The sequence below is a fragment of the Musa acuminata genome, chromosome BXJ3-7, assembly GCF_036884655.1.
Source record: "Musa acuminata AAA Group cultivar baxijiao chromosome BXJ3-7, Cavendish_Baxijiao_AAA, whole genome shotgun sequence".
In the NCBI taxonomy this organism is placed as follows: domain Eukaryota; kingdom Viridiplantae; phylum Streptophyta; class Magnoliopsida; order Zingiberales; family Musaceae; genus Musa; species Musa acuminata.
Window position 1 is genome coordinate 2,861,203 of NC_088355.1, and position 19,679 is coordinate 2,880,881.

General features: G+C 39.1%; 1 protein-coding gene and 1 pseudogene across 1 annotated transcript; one reads left to right on the forward strand and one right to left on the reverse strand.

The window, feature by feature from the left end:
* Window positions 1–480: 480 nt before the first annotated feature.
* LOC135643593 (probable protein S-acyltransferase 19) lies at window positions 481–8,843 on the reverse strand. Its single transcript, XM_065160731.1, has 9 exons — window positions 8,158–8,843; window positions 6,753–6,866; window positions 6,229–6,636; window positions 3,620–3,688; window positions 3,467–3,538; window positions 3,219–3,347; window positions 2,318–2,398; window positions 2,046–2,243; window positions 481–1,821 (listed from the first exon to the last, which is right to left on the reverse strand). The coding sequence occupies exons 1-9, from the start codon at window positions 8,200–8,202 to the stop codon at window positions 835–837; spliced, it is 2,103 nt and encodes a 700-aa protein (XP_065016803.1). The 5' UTR covers window positions 8,203–8,843; the 3' UTR covers window positions 481–834.
* A 290-nt stretch (window positions 8,844–9,133) lies between these two features.
* Window positions 9,134–19,477, forward strand: LOC135643733 (polyphenol oxidase, chloroplastic-like; annotated as a pseudogene).
* Window positions 19,478–19,679: the final 202 nt, after the last annotated feature.

Consider the following 19,679-nt stretch of genomic DNA (forward strand, 5'->3'; position numbering starts at 1 on the left):
ATAAATAGACGTATATATCCTTAATTTTATTTTTTATTTGTTATATATATATATATATAATTTTGATTTAAAGTTCTTTTCTATTAATGCTATGTTGCATATTTTATTTTGATTTTTGTTTTTTCCCCCTACGAATTGATGGCAGAGAAAACAGAGAAATTTTATTCCCCATCATATCAGAATTTTATTAACAAGAAGATTTTTTCCAGAAAAGAAATTTGCTCTGCAATATTTAGCTTAGTATTGTCATAGAACATCTTCCGCATCATTCCTGACCATATATTTTTCTCAACTAAAATACAATAGTTTTTTCTTAATTTTTATCAGTTATGAATTGAATTGCTACAGTATCATTGTAGTTTGAGCTTTTCATTTCCTTAATTGCCACCACAGTTTAAGCAATCAAGTTCAGCCACACTCCAAAGTTTAATGTTCCTTCTTCTGAACATTAAGAAGTAGATGCTTGCATGTCTATCCAAATTGAATCAGGGAATAAACTTATTAATTGAGAATTGAAGAGAAAAATGTGTACATCAGAACAGCATTGTTTTCAGAGAAATTTACAACTGGTGACTACCTAGAGAAAGTGTCTGATGACAAGAAAAAGCACCAATGAACACCGATACCGACGAAGTTACGACAAACATGAGGATCAGGCGATCACCCTCGATAAGTTTCACGCTCTCGAACAAGTTATGTCATCGCTCTGTTGTCAGGTGGATTAGCTTCTAGGATGGCACGCTGATGCATTATTACCTCAGAATCCCAGAGAGCATTTCGACGTAGCTACTTGGAAGTTCCAACGACGATGAAGCCACAGACGAGGAGAAGGGATCACCTGGGGTTAGATGGAAGGTTTCTCTGGAAAGTTCCGGGAGCAAACACTGGGAATGAGTCCACTGCTTGTGCCCTTTCCCTTGTGTCGCGACTCGTACTTGGTGTGCTCTCAGATTCCGGTGGTCTTGTTACGGTGCTGCCATCGCTTCTCTTGGTATCTTTAAGAGGGGCATTTAGAAGAGGCCCGCCAAAGAAAATAGACTGCCCAGTGTAGGTTAAACTCTCTTGTTGCTGTAGAGGAGGCGTCACTGATGTAGAAACATTAGGTTGAGAAGCCTTCCTCCCATAAGCACCAGTTTCCGCAGAAGAAATAGGCAAGGGAATCCAAAAAGCCTTAACTGGGGCTTCTGCACTATTCTCAGTTCTAGCAGTTGCTGGTACCGAGACATACCGACCAGCTTCTTGGTCCCAAACAACAGAAGCCCTTCTATTCTCCCTGGCCATTGCTGTGGCAGATTGGAACATTGTGTTGGCGAGCTGGGTGGCAGGAGGAGGTCCTGCTGGAATATATGGTGGAGGTCGATCAGGAAGCGAATGCTGCACAAGAAGTGAGCTCGGGGCAATCAATTCATGAGTATGAGCCGGACTGCTCAGGCTGCTTGTGCTTTGTGTTCCAGTCTCATAATCATCCTTGCTAGCAATACTTTGCGGATAAGAGTTTCCTAGGGGAGATAATTTTAGTTCCCCTCTTGATCCTTTAGTAGCATTGTACTCTATGCTTAAACTACTCCTGCTGCTTGCATTTACACTGGAACTTAGATCAGGAACAAGCACATGATGAGCATCCATGGGCCGAAGAACTGAAGAAGATGCCCTGGCTTTGGCTACCGCTTTCATGGCCTCACTAGGGTCCAATTTGGCAAGCTTCCAAGGATTTCTCTTAACAGCCTTTTTGGACTTGGCAGCCTTTTCCACATACCCAGCTGCATCTGGATCTACAGTTGATGGTACCATTCCAGGTTCCAAGTGTGGGATAATCTCATCCTGTAGCAGAAATTTAGGAATGAAGTATACACGGATTAAGAACAACCAAGATCATGGACAGCTGAGAAACATTAGCCTGTTTTGGAGTTTATTCATAGACACGAGCAGGCATAGGTCACAAAGTACGATGAAAAGTAACCTTTGACAAATTGATTTTCTATGACTAACTCATGCAAAACTTTTAATAATTATAGCAGGAATATGACTATCTAATGAAGGCTTACCTGCTGATCAACAAATATCCTTGGAGGGGTGCACCATACACCTTTGTACTGGAAACCAAGGGAACTTCCACCACTTAAGCCGGTTGTTGCAGAATTAGTTGGAGAATAGACAGGGTTTGGTGCTTCTTCATCAACAGATGCTGGAGGTGCCTCGCTCATCGCTCTCATAGCCACAACATACTCGTAGGTAGTAATTCCCTGGTAAAGGGAGGGAAAGGTAAAAAATTTGTTGCACAAAGAATCTGGATAGGTTTGAGCTTTGTTTGACAAACCTTTTTAATCAGAATCATGTGGAAAAAGAAAAGTTCTCCCAAAGGTACACATGCGACTACTGAAACTGCAGTGCAAACAGCCTACAAAACCAAGTTTTAGCAAGAATATGCCATGATTAAAGCTGTTATCTTCTTGCTGGATTCACTGAGCAAACATATTCTAGAACCAATTCATTTTGTTTGTTAAACTAAAAATAACCAAAAAGGACATTCAAAGAGGAAAATATTACAACAGTTGAGTGGGTACATAGGTACTAAAATCTTGCTATTGAATTTCCAATTTCAATTAAGAATACAAAATACCTACCTACCCATCACAAAGAGAAGATTATCCATTTAGCAAGCAAATTGGACATTTCAACGAGCAACATAACCTTTTTTTTTTTTTGGGTTGAATGGAATATTTGTACCCAACCTACCTTCAAAGTGACATTCTTGGGTCCTTCTAATGATATATATATATATATATATATATATATACAATTTTTTATTAAATATATTGTAGTTATTATTAATCAATTAAAACTTCACCATTTTTATCTTTTATAAAAATCTTGTCTTCGATATTTTAAATATTGTGTGAAAGAATCATTTTACCATATTATATTTATTAAATTTTAAATAATTTATTACTATTATGTTCTTTGTATTCACATTTAAAATTATTTTCTCAATTGATGTCATTCTTGTTCGTTGAATCTAATCAATTATGCAGATTATGATTATATCATTTCTAATATTTTTCGATCCCAATACCAATTTTGTGAACTATGTGCAAAACAAACAACAGTTGTGTCTAGGGGGCCTTAAATTATGGACATCTTTTAGGGAAAAAAGGTGTCCATAAGAAAAAAGAAATCATACCAATAAAACAATATCAACTTTGATCTGCTGAACTTACCACAACAGTCGCAAATGGAGCACGAGAAAAACCATTTCCGAGCTTTTCCTCCATATCGTTCTCCATTCTGTTCTTATCGACAAAGCAAAGTACAAAAACTGCAATACCAACTCCACATTCCAGTGCAAGCTGGTAAATGGCAGTGAAAAAGAAAAAGAAGGAGAAAATGTTATAGTTGGACAAGCTCTATGCATATTGATTCACAAGTCAAAATATTAATAGTCAAAATGGTAACATCTTCCACATACCCAGATGAGACTGGTGGCCATAAGAGCCATAAAGGTGACATAATTTTTTCTCCCCACACAATTATTAAGCCACTGTAAGCAAATGAGAATATAAATTATAAAAATTCTTAGTATTCAACAGAGAACAAGGAAAATAATTCAAGACAAAATTACCCGACAATGGTGATCAAACCCATCCACGCATTTATCACAGCTTCTACAGTGTTTACTATATCTGCGCACCTGCAAAATAAAAAGATTCAACATATGATGATGTTAAGTAGAAGTCCAAACTGAAATGGCTGTGTACCACAAAGTAAAAAAAAAGAACATTCTGCAACATTATGATTAGATGCTTAACAATAGTAACCACAAACAGACAAGAGAAACCAGTGGTAATGCTTCATAACCCAGGATAATCTGTCTAATTTTCATCTAGTGGCTACTTAGGAAATCAGATGCTAGAGATGCAAGTTTTAGTCACTATTATTTAGTATGTAATTCTAATCTAAAGCATTATATTCAAATGCAGAGATTTTAATAAGTAACAAACTAGTAGTAAATAAGAAACAACAAAAGAACCTGATGTAGGCAAGACTGTGAAGTTATGAAATACAATTATGTCTTAAATTACCAATGTATACACAAGATTTTAACTATGGATAAAGTGAGTGAAAGATTCATATCTCTTAAAGTCCATTCTACAGAAAATTAACTTTATGAAAGAAGAAAGACTCAAACATTTGCCTCGTACCTCAGTAGGTATGATGCTCCTCCAAAGCAATAAAAAGTAAAAGAATCAGAAAGGGAACTAAAAATTTTGTTTTATCTGATTAGTGAGAAATGATCTGTTAAGTTTTTGCCATATATGGAGAGAAGTGGAAGAGCAGAAGGCTCTCCCATTACTTTTTCTTTATTATAGCAACCACAACAAGTCCAATCCAATAAAACCTATACTATTCAATGGAGGGAGAAGCCTGTTTTGTCATCTTTATGAATAATACTAAGTTGAAAAGACACAATCAGAAAGATATGAAGATCCATGGATTCATTGTAACACTTTTTTTTGACCTACTATTCAAGAACAACACTTGCTAAAGGTTAGCTAATGCATGACCAAGTTATTATAAAAGTGAAGCTTTGACAATAGAAAATCACAACTCAAATATCAAATCTACCATGAAGGATAGGTTCTACTGTAGTGAGCCCAAAGCGTCAAACTTTCATATACAGTATCACATAAATATGACTAGACAAAGTCCAACATAAGCATATTGTATCATTTTTTCACCGAATGACCAATTCAGCAATTGCCTTATCTGCATTAAATGTGAACTTACTGCTGAGCAACTGATTCCATGGCTTCATTAAGAACTTAACTTGAGCCCTTTCATTACACTGAATGGTGATTAAACAATAGCCTTATATTACATACCCAAGAACTATTTTTAATGTCCACCAAGTACTCTGAATACAACACTCACAGGGATCAAGATATCTAGATGGAGAACATGCAACAAAGAGCAGCAGATAAACGAGCAATAAAAGAACTAAAAGGCAAGAAGATGAATGAGCTGTACAATATGCCACAGCTGTAAAAAATATGGTAAACAAAGGTGCTACCAAAGCAATCTTGGCAAGATCTATCTATGCTCAGAGAATCTAAGTGCATTGCTCAAGTTCACATATATATTAATGCTTGCTTGGTAGTCAGGTGTATAGATAGATATATATAGAGATATATATATGGCAATATCTATCTATGCTCAGAGAATCTGAGTGCGTTGCTTGAATATATGTTCACATATTTATTAATGTTTGCTTGGTAGTCAGTAAATCATAATATATGTATGTATATATTATGTATATGTATATGTATATGTATATGTATATGTATATGTATATGTATATGTATATGTATATGTATATGTATATGTATATGTATATATATGTATATGTATATATGTATATATGTATGTATGTATGTATGTATGTATGTATGTATATATATTCAGAGAATCTAAGTGCCTTGCTTGAAAATATCAAATTTACATATTTATTAATGCTTACTTGGTAGTCATGAAATTATATATATATTATCATTTAGAGACGAGAATGTTAAGATGGATGCGTGGGCTATTAAAAAAAAAGAAAAAGATATATTTGCATGAATGGACAATTAGTGGGAGAGGTCTAAAATATCTAAAATTCCAAAGGAGTCACCAGTTAAATAATGTCTGATATTACCCTGGACAGACTTCAGTAGATGGAGAAGATCGACACAAGTGACTCAAATAGTCAGGATTCTGCATATATTGCAAATTAAAGTTCCAAGAGAACAAACAAATTTTGAGAAAAGCAAATATTCATTCATTTCCACACTCCTCTGCGCCACTCAAAGAAAAACCCATACTAATGTCCTACCCTACAAATCTTGTTTTACAAGGATCAAATATAACAGGTCCTAATATTTCATCAGTAATGAACTAATAAAATATTAGGTAATAAGAGCTTGTGTAAGAAATTAGACAGATCTGAGCTACAACATTTTGATCCTTTTTAGCCATTGTCATGTTCAAACAAGTTCACATAAAATTACAACTTGCAATTGAACTCTTTATTATATGATGATTTATACAATCATACAGTTACAACTAGTAAAACATATAATATTATTTCACTTCATGAAAGTAAGCCAATCATACTTATTTTATCAAAGCAGAAAAGAATGGATTGGATGATTTAAAAGCAATAATCCACATTATATCATCTAGAAGATATACCTCAGCATTGCACAAAGTACAAAATAAAGCATCTTCGCCACCAGCTTGTTGGTCAGTTTCTTCATGTTTCCGGCAATCTTCTTTAATAAACAATGCACACATAAATCCTCCAAAGCTGCAGCAAGATGAACTTTGCTTTCCTACACTTACTGAGATATTTGTATTCACATCTCCAACAGCTGAATATTTTCTATTAGTAGAACCATCTAAAGAACTTCTGGAAGCTGATGCTGGAGAAGAATGTGCTTCAGTTGCATTATTATCAACTTCACAAGATAAAGGCCCACCTGGCAATCCAGTTTGATCACTTTGTTGATTTTTGGAATTGTTATCAAACTTTGACATGATTCCTGGATCAGCAGGGTTAATGCGTGTACAACGCACATAAAGTATAAAAACTGCAACTGCCTGAAACAAAGTGATAAGAGATGAAGAATCCACATGACCATAGTCAGAATTGACATTTATACAAGATAAACACATGCTGCGTTAGTGTTATCCTGGGATAAGAAGAGCTCACTCACCACAGGAGTATAAATGGCAATTGCAACATATTCAAAGATGTGTTTACCAAGAAACGGTGCAAAGAAGGCATAGAATGCAACAACCAGGAGGAAGAACACTGTTATAGCAACAACCTGCAAAAGAAGGTAAAAGAAAAAACCTTGCTAGTTGCACAAATGAGTAAAAACTAAAACTGCTAGTTAATGCTAGTTATTTAGGCTAATTTCAATTAGACTAAAGTGATATAGAAAAAACTGGGAATACATAAATGCATTATGACAAAAGGTGTTATAACAACTCCCCTAGAATGATACAATCTCACTTGAAGTTATAACTCCATCATGAGAATAGCAATAAGATATATTCACAAAACACTCCATGATAAATGTTCTTTTGGGAGTTTTCCTACCTGATATTACAAAATAGGAATATATTGATGGGCCCACTGAAGAATGTTTAACATTTTCATTCTGGACCGACTACTGTTTAAGGCATACATTTATAAACGACAAGGAAGAGAAATACATAGGTTGACCCTCCCTAGACTCTCATTGGCAGGAGCCTCATTCATTTAATTTGTCACTATTTAAGCCAAAGAAATAAATTTACCCACAAAGAACTTATCAGGCTAGAAATTGTCGGTTTATATGGATTTGGAAGGTCCTAGCTCACGAGTGCACTCAAATACTCTAATAACATGGAACCATATACCATGTGCAATATTTCCTTTCTGCCAAGGCACTATCTCCCAACTATAAGTGAGACATTTGCGTGGACAAACAATAAATTATGTTCCATATCATGGTTGATTTTCGTTATGCAAGGTCTATGTGTGATCTAGGGACTTAGTAATCTACAATGTAACCAGAGCTCTTTTAAAGCATTCTTACTGGTCCGCTTGAAAGTTTTCGTTAATTTAACATGTTAGTAAAGATGAAGTTACGAGCTTGCCTGATGACATCAAGTAATCAATTGATGTAGTTAGTTTCTCAATTTCCAATAAGAACATTGATGAACTATTAAACGAAACTAATGCCAAGCTTCCACAAGAAAAAAAAAAAAAAAAAAAAACAATGGCATCTCAGCAATGAAACGGCCCAATTTCAAACAAAGACAAAGAAAGTAAAGCTCAGACATGAAATCAGTATAGATTTGCTACAAAAATCAAAGTGAGCAGACATCGCACGCTCCCCGGTTTCATAAGCTGGGGAGAAAGAATCATCCAAGACACCAACTTGGACTGTGTAAGAGCACGATCGATGTGTAAGGAGAAGAAGAAAGAAAACCTAAAAATAAGATCAATGCACCTTGAACCAAGAAGGCTTTTTGAAACAATTAAACCCTTCGGAAGCCACATCTTCCGACAAATCCAAAGGGCAAAACCAAAAGGGAAAGAAGGAATTGTCGGAACAGGGGAGGAGGTACCTGGAAGGTGTGAGCAGGAAGCTGCCATCCATGGCGCCTTACCATGGTTGCAGAGAACAAGTGCTCCTCAGGCACAAACCTCCTCCGATCACGCGGACATAGAAGGAGAAAACCCACGGGCCAAAGGAACGAACGGATTGCCCCCCCTTTTGAAGGAAGTGGAAGTGGATCGGGTGGCAAGGAGACAGACGAAAAGAAAAGACAAGGAACCTCCTCCTGAAGACTCACAGTGGGGGCAAAAGAAAAGGGTTTGGTCCTCGAAGCTGAAACCTTTGGAGCCTTCCTCCTCGGGACTCACATGGGGTGGGGGCAAAGGAAAAGGGTTTGGGCCTCAAAGCTGAAATCTTTGGCGCATAAACTGTCAATGGATGCTAGGAAAAAAGTGAAAGACGCGATCTTTTTCCTCGGAATGCAATTTCTTCCCTTCCCAGCAAGTCAACATCTGCTCAAATTAGCACCCTCTGGTTCTGGATGAGCTACGGAAGCTTAAGGCGAAAGACTTGGCATCCAGTGTTCTCCAAGAAGACAAGAGAAAGAGAGCAGAGCAAGATTTGCCTGCGAAACAGAGCAAAGATCGGCAATCCAAATGAAAACAACACCTCAATATTTGCCGACCGCAAGCCGCCGAAACATCTCATGTTGCCATTCGGCGTACGGCCACCAGTGGCAGGTCATGTGAAGCATATATATTCTCTGTGGTCATATACAAGTCATTCTTCACCTCTCTGTCTTTATATATATACATACATACATACATACATATATATAATCTAATTTTCTAGTTTATACTATTCTGTTAAGACAAATTAAGATTATTATTTCAGCTGACAGAGAATTGCAGACTGTGTGTTTTCTTTGACATGGAGTTTGGAGCATATTAGGCTACCAAATTCTTCTAACCAAATCCACCAAGCAAGCATGGAATCTACCAACCAACATCCAATAAATTAAAGAACTACTTCATCACCTAATACTTATGGCTCATCTTGGAGATGTGGATCTGCAAACAAGCATATTGAAACAGTGCCATGGAGATCTAGAAGTTTACAGTAATCTTGGTTGCACCAATGACGATGCTTCTTTTCTTGAGGTAAATTTATCTCAAAGCAGCGTATGGTGACTTGTTTCTCATTCTCTTTGTTCTTCCAGGATCTTCACTTGCAAGGGAAATCTCGGAGCAGCTTTGTTAGGTAGCATAAGAGACAACAGGAGATCTTTACGTCAGTGAGCTGCTATCTTAGATTCTGTCGCAAGATTCTGTCCTGCTAGTAGAGCAGCATTTGGCACCAAAACAAGTGTTTGGTGTTTGTACTCAGGCTGGAAGCTGCTGTAAGTTCCAAAGCTAACACCAAGTCACATAACTTTGGTAGATATCTAAGAAAAGGGCATAAATAACAGAGAACTTAACATGAACTCTATGAACAAAATTTGAACTTTAACGTTAACGAGGAGGAAGAAGAAGAGATCTCTCGTAGTAAACATATCTATGTCCCCGCCAAAGATTTTACCAATGAACCTCGTGACCAAGTCAAAGAGGGTTTTGTTTTCTCTCTATCTCAGCTCGAGCAGCATTGTTGTGGACGACTTCGGGCATATATTCTTGTAGAAGTAGAGCTCAAATTCTTTCACGAGTTAAGTGAAGGAAGAGACCAAGAGTGGTTTAAGATAATTGTACCACTTTCATGCCGAGATCCTCAGTGTTGTTGGGACCGCTTAGCACATTAGAGCGTCTGATATATCGTATAAAGACATTTGAGCTCAAAAAGCGATGGTATACTCTGTTGGGTCAAAGTTGTCGTCAAAGGTTTCCAATGATGGGAGACAAAAGTTTACAGACATCAGCTCCTCCTAGAGGCTTTGGACGAAAAGGGAGCGGCCTGAGGTGGGGTCATCTGCATCTTCCCTTCTGGACTATTAGAACTCTCGATGCATCTTGTCTAGGTGTTGATCCATCTATCGTAGTTGGGCTCTCAAGGAGTCGTTCATTGAATCTATCAATTAGGTCTTCGATTCAAGTAATGTTGGGCCCTGGTGCAATGGCACACTGAACTCCACTATTTGGGGAGGAGGATGCTCTTGTTAGTAGTTCAGTTGGTCGAGTGCAGTCCTGGGTTGCCAGTACTGGATCAATCGGGGGAACCCTGGTGGGCGCTAGTTCTAATAGTGGTTGAGACACCAATCATGGTTGTAATGGCACCGTAGTCTATTGAGCTAACTGGGGCAGAAGTTGGGTGATAGCCTACATCATCCCCATGAGCATTTGCATTTGGTGAGTAAGGTTCAATAATATATCGGTGAGGACAACTAGGTACCTTGCATTCATCCCTAGAAGTGAGAGTTTGGGTTGTTAAATAAGTGCCAGTAATGCCCCGGTGTTTGAGTAGAGGTAGATGCATTCACCTAAGAAATGGAGGGCAATTGCCTACCTTGTGTGAAAGTACTATGAGTTGGGATAAGACCTCATCGCTGGAGTACTCACTCATTGAGAGAGTTCATAGGCAGACATTTCTGTGACATTCGGGGCCCTCCTTCTAATGCCAAAATGTTATAGGGAGAGTACCATCGATCGTGAGTTGACACGGCTTGGTTTTGACTCGAAGGTGTAGGGTTGTCCGAGGAATCCTCGTGGTCGTCTGATGAAGCAGTTGATGGGGCACCAAGGCATCGAGGTGGTCATGTGGTAGAATATGAATATCCAAGGTGGTCTTGAGGGAAGGTTGAGGTGGAGTCCGACTCCTCGATGGGTTACTGAATAAAGGTCAGTGTTAGGAAGAGTTTCCTGAATTGACCCTCCGATGCTCAAGCTAGCTTTAGAGTGGTATGTAGTGTAAGAGATTATTTGCAGAGATATTCGACTCTTGGATCAGCTTTTATATCTGACTGGTCAAGAGAATCATTTGTAACAACTATAATGCCCTCTCGTTTGTCCATGGAGGCCAACCAAGGGGGGTGAGGGCAGGCCCGAACAATCTCCCGTGGACTGCTGTCCACGGAGGCCAATAGGGCTAGTCTGAATGGTCTCTTATTGATTGTTATCCATGGGGGCCGACAAATCATAACTATCTCCATGTCACTATCTCCGTGACTTGGCCTTCATCTTCTATGTCAGCACCTCTATCATTATAAAAAGATATATATTTGTGTCCCAGTCGACTTTGTCGAAACTCTCATTACTTAGCTTGCTGGTGTTGTCTACCTAAACAAAACATATGTATTTGCAGAAAGTAATAATGAAAACAAATTTATTCTTTTACTCCATTTCTGATACTAAAGTTTAGACAGGATGAGGAACCCAAATTTCTGAGCAAGTGCAAGAATTCTCAATATTGAAAAGAAGAGGAGGAGGATTACTACCTGAAGCAAATAGGAAGAAGAACGGCAACACCAAAGTGATGGCCACACCCCTTGTGTCATTCTTGAAGACCACCTTCTACCTGCAAGAAATCCTTAGTGTGCTCACTAGATTTCTGGTATTGTCAGCAGGAGTTAGGGTGTGTTGTTCTTTATAATGTGCATCGATCGACCATATATAGCAGGAAAGATTCTCATGAATGCATAGATAGCAGTAGATTCAAGGCACCTAATCGCAGGATATGTCAGATGCTACCATGCAGTTACCGTAGTCAAAATTTAGCATGTTCATGCACGTAGGAGGAGCATAAATGGAAGATCAAGGGTATTTGGCAAGGAATAATGCTATTGTAACCTTAAATACTTCATGATGGCATGGCATATACGAAGGATTCCACATGTCAAGTATCGATTAGCTGAAAATAATGATTATGTCATTGTTTCCAATTGTGCTTTGACGTAAGGACTTATTCATTTTTGGAGTTTAATATCCATTTGATGACATCGACCACTAATACATGCATTAGAAAATGATTAAGTTATGTTTTAGTTGTTTTCTTGTCATGGGAAAACGCATTGCTTACTTAGCAACGTTTTGGACTTGCTTGATTGTGTCGACGCACTAGACGTTTTGCAGCTTGAGCGGATACATCATATGCAAAACAAGGGTCATTTTGGACACATTATCTACAAATAAAATACTTTAGGATTGATATATTAGTGGAGGAGGCATGGCCGACACCTTAACATCATGTGATCGATACTTTAGCATTGACATCTTAATATCGTATCATCGATACCTTAGCACAACATGAGACACCTCATCATCGCATGACCAACACATAGTCAGCATGAGATTGACAATTGGATGATAATGAAAAGATTGGGTTTTGGATGAACATGCAATCCCTTGTGATCAACATTGATCACAAGAATACCAGTCCATAGAGCCCACTATAAAAGAGCTCTCCAAGTGTGTTCCCTATATACATTTAAACATCGCTTTTAAGCTTGGTTAGAATCCTTCGAACCCTTGAAATGAGATTCAAATGAGACAAATGAGGAGGAAGGTCTCGGTTAGCTCCGAATCGACATCCCTCGATGATGATGCAACCTCGGCTCAAAAGCATCTCTTGATAGTTGTGCAAGCTGAATTGACCTAGAAGCGTTTCTCTGTAACAACGTAGGCTAAATTGGCTTAGAAGCGTCTCTGGACAATGGTGTGGTCGAATCGGTCCAAAGCGCTCCATTCGATGATAGCATGATCAAGATGACCCAAATCATTTTGTCCAACGATAGTGCAACCAAAACAACATAAAACATTCTCATCAATGATAACATAGTTGAAATGGCTTGTAGTGCTCCATTTGAGGATGCTGAACAAAATGGTCTAAAGTGTTTAATTCAATGACAATGCAGCCAAAAGAACCCAAAAATACTTCCTTTAATGATAGCATAACTAAAACAACTCAAAATGCTCACTTCGATGACAATGTAATCAAAATGTTCCAAAGTGCTATCTTTAACGATAGCACAATCGAAATGGCTCAAAATGTTCCCTATGACGATAGTGCAATATATACAACCTAAAGCGCTCCTTTTAGTGATAAGATCATAAACTATTTTTTTTAGTTTGGTAGTGAAGTAGGAGTTATATCATTCCCTAACTCCGTTGCACTCATCGAGGCATGCTATGGGAATAATGATATAAGGACGATCGATACCTCAATGTCATTTCACTGATATCTTAGTACCATATGGCTAACACTTAACACCACATGATGGGCACCTCACAACCATGTGGTTGACACCTCATCACCACATGGCCAACATATCACCACTACATAGCATATATCTCAACATTGTGTTACTAATACATCATAACCACGTATTCAACACTTCACCGCTATGTGACCTACAACTCATGACTGTGTGGTCGACATCTCACCGCTACATGGCTTGACAACTTGACATTAGATGAGTGATGTGGCGATTGACTCGACTTTACGAAAATTGATACACATAATTTGATTCAACCATGTTCGTCGGTTTCAGTGCTTCATGATCGCATGTGGTTGGAGAAAATGCATAATCATTCCAATCATTAATTATGACCTCAAGCTAATGGTCAAATACCATATTATAAAATGCTCCCAAGTATGTTCTAAGGGGGCTCTCCCCTTTACGTTGAATTACACTTTTCTTATTTGACATTTGACCAAATTCTTTGAACCTCTTACTGATTTAAGTATCATAAGAGCTTTGTTGGGTATACCTTTAACGTAGTTTTTTGTTTTTGTTTTTTCAGGATCCCTTATCGAACCCACTCATTGCCCGATATCAAATATTTGATAGACTTGGACATCAACAAAGGTTGCCTCCAAAATTCTCCCCATGTATTGGACAACCAAATTACATTTTCATACCTTCCAAGTTGTGATTTTGGGGAATAATAATTTAATATCTTCTCACATATCCAATTTTGTATGAAAAATAAACTTAATTTAGTAACTTTTCTTTTATTTGAAAACACGAATTAGTAAAAACAAATCTGCACTGAAAATTTCTCAATAGTCAAACCTCTTAATTTGCTTCAAAACATAGAAATTATCAATTATTTTGTGTTGGATACGAAGAATAATATTCTTAGTAATAAGATTCTTTAATCTTAAACTTGATCAATTATTGAATATATATACATATATATATATATATATATATATATATATATATATATATATATATATATATTTGAATGTTCATGGTTTTGATAGATCTGTTGTTGTTTACTGGAACAAAACATACCCTAAGTCCTCGTTTCAATACCAAGAAGATAGTGAGCACACTAAAGATTGCTTGTAGGTTGACTGTGATGGTGGTTTTAAGATTGGACAGAAGGGATGCAGCCATCACTTTGATCTTCCTATTTTGTTTACTGTATAAAAATTATTATTATTTTCCTATACATGAGTTTCATAATGAATTGGTATGCTTTCATTTCATGTTAAATTATTGATATTTGTATATATTTTATGAATATTAGATATTATTTTTATAATTTTTTAAAAATTACTATCAACATGTGTGGTTGTTGATGCTTCTTTATCATATATTTATTTTTAGAGTAGTTTACTACTTTCTAATATGTCTAAGGTTTGGATAGAGGAGACTTTTCAGAAACACTATAAAAAGGGCATGATTTTTTTAGTTAAAAAAAGTTACTATTATAAAGATAGAGATTTGAATTCAAAGATAAAAAAAGAGAGTGTCTTCTATAAATTATGAATAATGAAATAATAGTTTATTTTTTTATAAATCTAGGATGTGATAAGGTTGATTTGGTCTATACCACTATTGGGAGATGCTTTTGAATCGAGAAGGTCGCATCGTGGTCGAGGGACGCTTTATGGCTAAATTTAGTTGCAATGTGCTTCTTGGTCAAGTTTAGTTATGTTGTCATCAAGGAATGATTTATGACCAAGTTCAATCACGTTATTACATAAGGATGCTTCTTTATTCGATCATGTTGTTGTAGAGGGGGTTTGGTCACGTAGTTATTAAGAATTGTCTCTTGAAGTAGTTCGATCATGTTAATGTTAGGAGTCACCTCTTCAAAAAGTTTAGTCATATTGGTGTTGGGAGCTACTTCTTTTGGTCATGTTGGTTTTATAAGCGATCTCTTTAAGAAGTTCAACTATGTTGGGATAAGGAACCATCTCTTTAGAGGCTCGAATAGTATGGTGTGGAGAGTCACTTTTTTAGGTGGTTCTACCATATTAATATAAGGAACCACTTCTTTGGGGATTCTATCGTTATAGTGAAGGGAGCTACCTCATTTATGTTGGTGTTACTCAATTATGTCTAACTACCATTTTATCCTATTAGAGGGTGGTATAATGCAACTACAGTCCTCAATTATGTTACTTAATATAGAATTTGATCATCCGATAAATGAAAAAATTTCGGAGCCACAAATCCGAATTTGTCACAAACTAGACATGGTGAATTTGGAAAGAGATCCTATAAAAAAGAATTATGTTCGAGGCATACTCGATAAGGCCCCTCCGATACTTAACACAATAAAGAGTTCTAAATTCACTACAAGAGATCCCCCTAAAGAACCTCCTCCGGGCCTTTTTGTAGTGTGGTATTTGGCTACTAGGTTGATGTCATGGTTAATAATCAAAATGGTTTTACGCTTCTTCCAGCCACATGTGATTGTATAGTGCCGAATCCGAGTAGGAAACAAAGAGTCGCTGCTGGTGTGTGATAATGTCGCAGCTGTGTAAAGTAGAGAACAACAAGCAGTGGCTCTCACCCATGGCGTCCATGCTGCATGCAGGGCATTGTGGTATTCGTCGATATTGAGACAGCTTGACTTCGATGCGGAAGTTGATGTTGAAGTGTGTTCGGGTGTCATTATGGAGTGCCATGTGTTAATCTGTGCCCGTGCGGACAGTGACTTGCAGGGTTGAGCCTAAAGGCTTAAATGGGATCGATGCATCTCTTTTGCACACACCGAGAGGCTCAATGTATCCCAAATCGTGTAAAGGCTTAAGAGCAATGTTCAAATATGTTTATAGGAAACACACCTAGCGTGCCTTTTATAGTGGGCTCTATGAATCATTTTTCTTATGATTGATGTTGATCATGAGGGGATTGTGCATTTATCTTGGACCTAATCATTCTCATCGCATCGCGAGATGTAATGAAACCTTGAAGATTGACTTGATCTTATCATTGTCATCTAATTGTAGGTCTTGTGTCGATCGCGTGTCAGTCATGTGGTGCTGAGGTGTTTCTCCATATCATGAATGGTCGTTGCGCACCCGTAACATCTTTGTTAATGAACCGTTCATCACTTTTGTGCACTTGTATAGTTGCTTGACAATATGTTTTGCATTAGTTTTGTATATTTTTACTTGAAAATTATGAGCAAGAATATATTGAAATATTACAAAGTGATTACTCACCATGATGAGTAAAACTTCCACAAAATAGATTCGTTTTTGTGTGTCACAGCTTGTTTTTTTCAAGCTATGGTGCGATGCAAAATATCAACTATATTAGTATCCTAGAACCCCTTAGGTGGCACCTGGCTAGATAAGGATTTGTTGTTGTGTTGGGTGTCAAATAGATTTCACAAGTTCGCATGTTAAGTCTATGAGAACTTGCCATCGTGCTCGACATCCTATGGACAATCATTTAAGGACTTGTAATTGCTCGATTGCTTTCTAAAGTCCTTGTTTTCATCATTCTCTCTTGTATATCGAGTGTTTGATGAATTACTTGTAAAGCTGCCCTCTTCGTAAGATGTTAGGATTTGTTCATCGTTCTCTTTCAAACTAATCAATTTGTTCTTTTATAGGTCCTATGAGACCTGAGCAAGGTTGTAGCGAGGCTTATCATTTACGGACGGATAATGCAATAAAGCTTCATAACTTAAATAATCCTAGTTAAGTCTATGACATTGACGTAAGGGTGCTTCATGGCTTAGACAACTTCAGTTAAGTTCATAATATTAGCGTAATTATGCTTCATGACTTATATAGTTCTAACTAAGTCGGTGATATTGTCGTTTCAAAAAAGTTGATGATAACGTGTTGTTGAGATATCAATCACATGATATTGAGGTATCAGCCATGCGATGCTAAAGTATCAATCCTCATAGCATTAATGTGTCGACTCCACAATGTTGAAGTGTCAATCATGCCTCCACTCGTATATCAATTCTTAAGTATCTCTTTGCGTCTAAAATCGAAAAACATTGGAAGTGTCTGATGCGACCAAGCAAATCCAAAATGTCCCCTTTTACAAATGACGTGTCCGCAGAAGATGCAAAACATAAAGCATCGACATGTGGAATCCTTGGTATATGTTACGTGAGCTGGTTATAATAGCATTAATCCTTGCCAGATACCCTTAATCTTCCATTTATGCTCCTACGTGCATGAACACTGTAACTCCATGGTGGCATCAGATATATCTTTCACTTGGATACCTTGTATCTATCTACTACTAACCATCTTTGCATTCATGAGATTTTCTACTGCTACATATGGTCGATCGATGCAAATTATAAATAACAACATACCCTAACTCCTGGTGACAATACCAGAAATCTAGTGAGCACACTAAGGATTTCTTGCAGGTAGAAGGTGGTCTTCAAGTATGGACACAAGGGGTGTGGCCATCACTTTGGTGTTGCTGTTCTTCTTCCTATTTGCTTCAGGCAGTAATCCTCCTCCTCCTCTTCTTTTCAATATCGAGAGTTCTTGCACTTGCTCAGAAATTAGGGTTCCTCATCCTGTCTAAACTTTAGTATCAGAAATGGAGAAAAGGAATAAATTTGTTTTCATTATTACTTTATATAAATCTATAACAACAGATCTATATGAACATTCAAAACAAACAAACACACACACACACAGACACACAGGAGCACTGATGGTCTTCTTCAACAGAGGCACTGACAAAGGTTGATGCAAGTTTCTGCGACCCCAAGAACAACAATGAGTGTATAAACTTAGGATCCCAAGGAGGCGAGTGCGCCGCCAACTGCTGCCTTCCCATCCCTCCCGGTGCGAAGATTGTGGATTTCAAGCGGCCATCGCGGTCCACCCCCCTCCGCGTCCGCCCCGCCGCCCACTTGGTCGACCCCGAGTACCTGGCCAAGTACAAGAAGGCCATCGAGCTCATGAAGGCGCTCCCGGCCGACGACCCTCGCAACTTCATGCAGCAGTCCAACGTCCACTGCGTTCACTGCGACAGCATCCCCGACAATGACATCCAAGTCCACCAGAACTGGTTCTTCTACCCCTGGCACCGCTGGTACCTCTACTTCAACGAGAGGATCCTCGGCAAGCTCATCGGCGACGACAACTTCACGCTCCCTTTCTGGAACTGGGACTCGCTCGGCGGAATGATGCTGCCGTCGATCTACGCCGACCCTTCGTCGCCCCTCTACGACAACCTTCGCGACGCCAAGCACCAACCTCCTTTCCTTGTCGACTTCGACTTCAATGGAACCGACCCAGGCTTCACCGACGCCCAGCAAATCGATCACAACCTCAAGATCATGTACCGCCAATTCTTCTCCAACGGCAAGAAGCCGATGCTGTTCTTAGGCTCACCTTACCGCGGGGGCGACAAGCCTAACCCCGGCGGGGGTTCCGTCGAGAACACGCCGCACAACAACGTGCACACGTGGACCGGCGACCGTACTCGTCCCAACTTCGAGGACATGGGCACCTTCTACTCGGCGGGGCGCGACCCCATCTTCTTCGCCCACCACGCCAACGTCGATCGCATGTGGTCCCTGTGGAAGAAGCTCAGCCGTAAGCACCGGGACTTCAATGACTCGGACTGGCTGAAAACTTCCTTCCTCTTCTACGACGAGAACGCCGACTTAGTTCGGGTCAAGGTCAAGGACTGCTTGAAGACCCGGTGGCTGCGCTACAAGTACCAAGACGTGGAGATCCCATGGGTGAAAGCCCGACCGACTCCCAAGCTCACCAAGGCGAGGAAAGCCGCCAGCGGATCGCTGAAACCCACCGCGGAGGCGCAGTTCCCTGTGACGCTGGAATCCCCGGTCAGCGCGACGCTGAAGAGGCCCAAGGTGGGGAGGAGCCGCAAGGAGAAGGAAGAGGAGGAGGAAGTGCTCATAGTGGAGGGGATCGAGTTCGACCGCGACCAGTTCATCAAGTTCGACGTCATCGTGAACGCGACGGAGGGCGATGGCATCACGCCCGCGGACAGCGAGTTCGCCGGCAGCTTCGTGAACACCCCGCACAGGCACAGGCACCTCAAGGAGGAGAACAAGGGGACGACGAGGCTGTGTCTGGGGATCACCGACCTGCTCGAGGACATCGGCGGGGAGGCCGACGACGGCGTGCTCGTCACCATCGTGCCCAAGGCAGGCAAGGGCAAGGTTTCCGTCGGCGGTCTTCGGATTGACTTCATCAAGTGAGGCAATAAAAGCGTTCACATACCGTGCTTGCTTTCTGTATCCGATTAAAATAACCGTGCAGCACCGATCATAGTTCAACTTGAAACTTCGTGTTGTGCGTTTGATGTCAGTGGTCTCTCATTGTTGTCGTCAACAGTTACTATGGACATGCATTTGCAGTAACTGTCTTTGGATATCATCAGTAGACTGCTTGTTCTGCAGT